Raw genomic sequence first — 7,039 nt, forward strand, 5'->3', positions numbered from 1 at the left:
CAGGCATTGTTTTGGCCCTATCTGAGCTTTCCAGTTCTTCTAATGTTGTTTTCTAAAGCTCATTTACCATGGTTATGCCAGACTACCTTGCAAAGCTCTTTTGCCCGCAATTTAGTTCAAATCCAAGAGTAGCAAGGTCCCCGCTCTCTCTCTCCCCTCAGAGCACCTTGGCATCATTCCACATGTATGGCGGGAAAACAGACTTATAATGTTTGTTGACCAGAAAAAAATAGTTTACTCAACTTTTGTTTTGCAAATAAATCTTATTTGCTCTGTTTAATATTTACCAGTGGACATTAACTTAAAACTGCCCAGCGAAATGAAGAGTAGGGAAGAAGCACTGTGAAAGGAAGGTTCAGCACTGTAAGTACCGTATTATACTTTCTTAGAAGCCTTTGAATTCATGCTGTCTGTGATCTCTGTAATTTTTTGCACAGTATTTAATTCTGTGATTAATTTATTTTGTGCAGTAATTGCAAATTAATTTGGCTTCTGGAAGCATGTTCTAAATGATGGAAGCAGGATACAGTCAGTGATCCAGCTCCTAGCTATAGTGGCACGATGACTGGGAGATGAGGTCCCAAATGAGTACTCAACAGTCAATACCAAGTTGAAGAACAAAACCTTGTCTCCACTCCCAGAGAAGTAAATTTAATTACAATCTCAGTGCCCTGACTACTCCAGGCTGATTCAGGGTTAATGAGAGTAGCATCCCTATAACTCCAGTGTGCTTAAAGACCAGCCTACTTGCAGCCAAGTGAAGAGAAATTAGTCTCTCTCAAAAGCAGATAAAGCAGATTTGGATAATTATGAAAAGAATACTTACCAGACAAAAATGAACTACCTCCATTTAGAATGCCTTTTTTTTTCCCCCTCAAAGTCAATGTTTTTATCCAGCATTTTAGACATGCTGAGCACAGCTGTTGTACCCAGCACTTCCACAGCTGACATCTCCAGTGTTTCATACTGGGCAGCCAAAAAAGGGTGAACTCAGAATTAACAACTCTCCACAAAAAGTTTAATATAAGACCTAAACCTGGCATTAGACACACAGCCTGAGGCAGACGCTGAGGCAGAATCCCATCCAGAATAAGTGTACAGGTGCTATGAACAACATTCAGATCATCTCGATTTTCCTGCAGGCCACTGCCTACTTTATGTTTTTGGGTTTCTGTCACCTGAGATAATTTAAGTGAGGCACCCTATGGAAAATGTTTTTCTCCAGTATGTTTCATGGTTCTTCCTCTGAAAAGGGCAGAAGAGAGACTGTGGGATTATGTAGAATTTGCTTATGTCAGTTAAAGAAAGAGGAAAGGTCATCAAATTGTGCACACACAGCAAGTCAGATTCCACTATAGCTTTTCCTAATTTCTTGAGTCTTGGGCTTTGCAACCTTATGAATAGTTTATGTGCAATAGAAAGAGTCAATAAACTTTCTCAATTCATTCTCCATTTGCTGAAACATTTCAGGTAATTTTTTGAAATAATATAGTTCTTAAGTTCAGAGCTGCTACACAAGACACACAAAGATATCAGCAGTTTAAGGGGTGAGCATTTAGATGGATTTTATTCACACCTAAACTGATATTATCTCTGTATCACTGCAGTGCTTGAAAAACCCAAATCATAACAAGACCATGGGCACTACAGAAACATATCAGCAAAAATCAATCTCCCTGACAAAGTGCTTAGCAATCACATGGGAGTCAACAGGTGAACTCAGTCATGCACCCCAAGGCACTTAGGAGTGCAAAGAGGCCATGATGGTCAGAGGCAAGAACTGTTTCAGGTATAAAACCTCATGAAAACCTACAAAACATTGACTCTTCCTTGGCAATGACACATTATTATCTTCCTTCACTTGTTCATAGGTCAGAAACTGAGAGAACTGACTGGAAATAGACTACCCAGGAGGCCAGGTAGAAGAGTATTTCTAAATTGAGTAGTAATCCTAAAGACTGACATCTGGAAATCAGTATCTAGAATATAAAAAATATTTTTATGCAGGAAAGATAAAATTCTCTAGATCTAAAAGTTGCTCTATTTATTCTTAACAGGACTGTTCAGAAGGAAAATGAAGTCTGTATTGTATTGGTGTTTGTTGCTTCTTGGACTTCACGTCCAGGGTCGATATAGTTCCAGCCTCAATGATGAACAGCAGAAACAAAAAATACACCATTCCTCAGAAGACCATCCCCAAGCTGAAGGCGAAAACTCGGCTCATGTCAAGTTAGCCCCCAGCAATGCTGACTTTGCATTTAAGTTTTACAAGCAGATCAGAGAGGAGGCAGGCAACAAGAACATTTTCTTCTCTCCTTTGAGCATCTCAACTGCCTTTACGATGCTCTCCCTGGGGGCCAGAGCAAACACACTCAGACAGCTGCACAAAGGCCTTGCCTTCAACCTAACAGAGATAGAGAAGCAGGAGATCCATGAGGGATTTCAGCGTATCCTCCAGCTGCTGAATGACCCTCACCGAGAAGTCCAGTTGAACATGGGCAATGCCCTGTTCATAGACAAGCGACTGAACCTGCTCCAAAAATTTTTGGAAGATGTCACAAATTTTTATTATTCTTCAGCTATTTCTAGTAACTTCCAGAATCCTCCAGAGGCTATAAAGGAAATCAATAAGTACATAGAAACAAAAACCCATGGGAAAATCGTTGATTTACTCAGGAGTCTTGAGCCAGACACTGTGATGGTTCTGGTTAGCTACATTTTCTTTAAAGGTGAGTGACAAACATGGGTAGCAGTTATATGCATAAGCTCCAAAAGTCATATCCAGATCTAAGAAATATAACTTTACATCTAGTTTAAAATACATTTTTCTACTTTTAAATGGTATAAGGATACATTTGACAGCCAGGTATGAAGAATCATTTTCTATATGAGTCCAAAAAAAATATAAAAAGAAGACGCCATAGAAGTACCGATCAATGTCATATAAATTTTAAGCCAGGTTCTGAGCCAAAAATATTCAGAAAGGATGAGCTTGGGAATTTATGATCATTTGTTGAAAGATGCAGGTGTTTGACTGTGCAGGATGTGATCAAATGTGGATGACACTTGTATGAAAGGAATAAACCTGGAGCCTGTATGGTGGGAGACTGTAGAAGTTTTACACTTACCTTAGCAGACAAAGGCTCAGGTCTTTTGTGTTCCAACCCTCAGCCTATATTTTTCTTATGTGATATTTTATTAGAATCATTGAAATGACATAAAGCTTCTTTGCATGACCAGGGAACAAGCATCCTTAAACTGAGATAGGCTTGTTGTTGCCTTTACAGTTTAAAATACAATATTTTAAGCATCAACTAATGTGACATGCCTTTACTAGTCCCTTTTCCAGTTTATTCAATTCTACACTCATTCTTTTGTCAACAGGCTACTGGGAAAATCCTTTCAACAATTTGAACACCAGAGACAGTGACTTCTTTTTGGATGCCAAGAATTCTGTGAAGGTCAAAATGATGCATCAAAGCAAAAACTTTAACATCCATAGGGATGAGGAGTTGTCTTGCTGGGTAGTAGAAATCCCGTACAAAGGAAATGTTACTTCATTGTTTGTTCTGCCTGATGAAGGGACAATGAAGCAGGTGGAGGATGCCCTGCTAAAAGAAACAGTGTCTAAGTGGCTGCAAGCATTTGAAAAAAGGTAATCTTTAAACTGTTACTCTATTTAAATATAGAACAGACCATAACTACTCATCCAGGCAAGATAAAGCTTAGGATGCCACAATGAGCTGGTGATCACAGCTCTGAGGAACAAGCACTGCATAATTTCTTTAACTCAGAAAAGGTACTGAGTGATTTCGTACCTAAAGGGAACCCTCTCCTCAGCTCCCCCAGTCACAGTAATGGGAGTGCTACCAACTGTGAGGATGTTGCACATAGATACATTGCCCTCAGGTATATGAGTACATATATAAATATATATAAATATATATATATTCATATACCTCAGGTATATATATAATACCTTGAGTAGAAGAACCCAAAAAGTTTCTTTTTCTCCAGCCTGGATGATGTTTTCCAGCCTGCCACTTTCATAAACCAGCACCCTGTCCCTGCACCACTGATCATACTGTGGCTAGTGGGGCAGGTACCTCAATTTTGGCTTCTTTAACATCGGATTTATTCCTGTCTTAGAAAGCCAAGGTTTAGCTCCACAGGTGTTTGGGATGGGTGTACACCTGTAATAGCTATTGCATTGAGGGATCTTGCAATAATAAACTCAAATTTTTTGTTTATTTTCAAAAAGAAAAATCTACCTGGACCTTCCAAAATTCTCCATCTCCAGCTCCTATGATGTTAAAAGCCTGTTTCAGAAAATGGGTGTGACAGAATTGTTCACTAACCAGGCTGATCTTTCTGGAGTGGCAGAAGAAACTCTTCTGAGGGTTTCCAAAGTAAGTATGCTAGCAGAGATGGTAATCAAGAGGTTTGTCTGCCTTGTTTTATCTCAACAAATAGGCTGATCCCACTTCTGGAGTGTTGTCGTGGCTCATTGATGATAATAAAGGAAGGGAAAGGTGAGGCATTAAATGGCTGTTGTTCCTACAGTTTAATATTAAATTCTTTACTGCATAGTGATCCTGAAAATTCACTTGAAAGTCTCTGAAGAAGAAAACAGACCTGGAAAGGATAACAGGAATAATTTCAAAAAAAGTTGGTGAAAATAATTAATGTATGACAAGAGTCATAGTTATAAGTTTGGGAATAGTCGTGTTTATCCTACATATACACCTTTAATTACTGCATTATCTGAGAACCTTAGAATTTATACGAACAACAGACTTACAAGACAGCAATAGCCTCCTTACACAAACAAGAAACTGACACACAGATAAGCAAAGTGATTTCCCTAGCGTCCCAGAGAATGTATGCATTGTGCCATGAGTAATCCTTCCCCACTATTCCATACTTGTGAGACCAGAGTACTGCACATCCAGTTTTGGGCTCCCCAGTGCAAGGGAGATGTGGACATGCTGGAGCAGAGCAAGTCCAGCGGAGGGTCAGCTAGGTGGCTGTGTGGCTGGAGGATGGGATATATGAGGAGAGGCTAGGAGACCTGGACCTGTTCATCCAGGAGAAGGAAAGGTGAAGAGGGTTTCTTAGTGCTGGCTACAGATACCTAGTAGGAGGGTGCAGAGAAGATGGACCCAGACTCTCCTTGCAGGTGCACAGTGATATGACAAGAGACAACATACCAAAGATAGAAAATGGGAAATTCTCATCACATATAGTATGTTAAAAAATTCACCTTGATGATTAAAACCTAGGATGGCTTACTTAGAGAGGCTATAAAATTTCCATCTTTGGAAATACTCAAACCCTAACTGGATCAGGCACTGAGCAACCGTATCTATTGTCAGAGTTGATGCAGTGTAGGGTGGTTGGTTGCATTGGATGACCTCTAGAGGTCCTTCCAACATATATTATTTAATGATTTTATGATTCCTCACACTGAATAATACCTTATTATATGTGAAAACACCTGAATTACAGATATAAGACAGAAGGGTAGCAGGACCTCATAAGAGGAAATTTCAGTTGTGTTATGGACAGTGAAGAAAAAACATGGAGGGCTGACCAAATACAGTGAAATAAGATCACAGGAATTAGAAATATGAATTTTCTATACCTACCGCAGAAAGCCCTGTAAAGTCATCAGTGGGCTGTGTTACAGAAAGACACCCTATAAAGCTTGTCACTAATGTCTGTTTGGAGAAAATCTTTGCATACAGAGAAATTGATGCAAAATGAAAACTTTCTTATTCTGTGTTATATACTAAGGACAAAATCTTACTTTGAGAAACAACAGAACAATAAATGTTCTCTATGCTGCTCAGTCTCTGCACACAGCCAAGTTTGACTCTGCCAGAGTGTTGAAGAAATCTGTCCCTGAACTAAGAGCAAACTTTGCTTGCCTTGGAAAGATGGAACATGAATATCTTTTTCACACCAGTTCTATATTCATTCTGTGCTTTCTTTTAAAGAATACCTTCTCACAGTGTTAAAGCAAGCAAGTTTGTCTCTAGCTGCTTCTCACTTTTCTATACCTGAAACTTAATCTTTGCTTCCCTTGCAGGCAATTCACAAGGCCACGGTGGATGTTAGTGAGAACGGCACAGAGGCTGCTGCAGTAACCATGATAGAATTAGTACCACTAATTGCACCATTTCCTCCTCCTCCTCACATCAGATTTAACAGGCCCTTCCTGATGATGATTATTGACAAAAGCACCGATGGTGTCCTCTTCATGGGGAAAATTGTGAACCCAGCTGCTAAGGAAGACTAGGCCAGAGCACTGGTACTCCCCAGTTCAGAGGAGAAAGCTTGTGCTCATCCCATGGACTTCTTAGCCAAAAGGGACTAGAACTGATCCCTAATTAAAGAATAAACAAACATTACTTGATGTTAGTCTTCACTTACAGACAGCTGGGGACAAGCATGAGTGGGCCATGTTCACAAAATGACCCAGGCAAAATAGGCAGCCATGGGATCTTCAACAGACAAACATCTCCCTATCTCACTCACCCATGGCTGGTGCCATGGTCCCTTCTATGCAGATAAACCTTCCAGCTCCTGGCTGAGAAACTCCCTATGTCTCCCATTTCCTGCACATCAAGTCCTCAGCTCAGAAACCACAAATCTATCCCCTTCAGTTGAGAAACTGAATCTTTTCTCTTCCTCTCATTCCCCTGTGAATCCCAGGAGAAGTCTTCTTGGTCTTTGAAGTCCTTTCAGGGCTCAGTAGCTAAGAAGAGAAGCAGAAATATAGACCTGCTAAACCTTTCCTCTCCTAGATGGTAGGTGCTCCTGGGTAAAGAATAATCCTTTTCCTTCCAGCTTGACAACTGCCTCCTACCAGCTCCAAGCCCTTGCTCCCATCTCCATTCCTCATTAGTTGCTCCAGAGTAAGTGGCCTAACTTTCCTAGCAGGGCAAGAACTCAAGTTCTGTATCAGCAAAGGCTGCACACTGTTGCACAAATGGTCATCCTTAATGGTCTTGTGCATGTACTGTAAAGCCTGGGC

General features: G+C 40.3%; 1 protein-coding gene across 2 annotated transcripts; it reads left to right on the forward strand.

Moving 5' to 3' along the window:
• The first annotated feature begins 273 nt into the window (after positions 1-273).
• LOC102055714 (alpha-1-antitrypsin-like) lies at positions 274-6,413 on the forward strand. Of its 2 annotated transcripts, XM_027804956.2 has the most exons (6): positions 347-363; positions 1,872-1,919; positions 2,058-2,729; positions 3,385-3,655; positions 4,262-4,409; positions 6,092-6,413. In XM_027804956.2, the coding sequence occupies exons 3-6, from the start codon at positions 2,075-2,077 to the stop codon at positions 6,299-6,301; spliced, it is 1,284 nt and encodes a 427-aa protein (XP_027660757.1). In that variant the 5' UTR covers positions 347-363; positions 1,872-1,919; positions 2,058-2,074; the 3' UTR covers positions 6,302-6,413. The 2 variants fall into 2 exon arrangements, with proteins under 2 accessions (XP_005438926.1, XP_027660757.1); XM_005438869.4 differs by lacking the exon at positions 1,872-1,919 and having other exon boundaries at positions 274-363.
• Positions 6,414-7,039: the final 626 nt, after the last annotated feature.

This window comes from Falco cherrug, chromosome 7 (assembly GCF_023634085.1).
Source record: "Falco cherrug isolate bFalChe1 chromosome 7, bFalChe1.pri, whole genome shotgun sequence".
NCBI classification, from domain to species: domain Eukaryota; kingdom Metazoa; phylum Chordata; class Aves; order Falconiformes; family Falconidae; genus Falco; species Falco cherrug.

What these genes read in the sequence shown, in the direction of transcription:
- LOC102055714 (XM_005438869.4), top strand. Translation starts at nt 2,075, where the DNA reads ATGAAGTCTGTATTGTATTGGTGTTTGTTGCTTCTTGGACTTCACGTC. An exon ending in TAGCTACATTTTCTTTAAAG is followed by an intron (nt 2,730 to 3,384) that starts GTGAGTGACAAA and finishes TTTTGTCAACAG; the next exon opens with GCTACTGGGAAAATCCTTTC. An exon ending in CTGCAAGCATTTGAAAAAAG is followed by an intron (nt 3,656 to 4,261) that starts GTAATCTTTAAA and finishes ATTTTCAAAAAG; the next exon opens with AAAAATCTACCTGGACCTTC.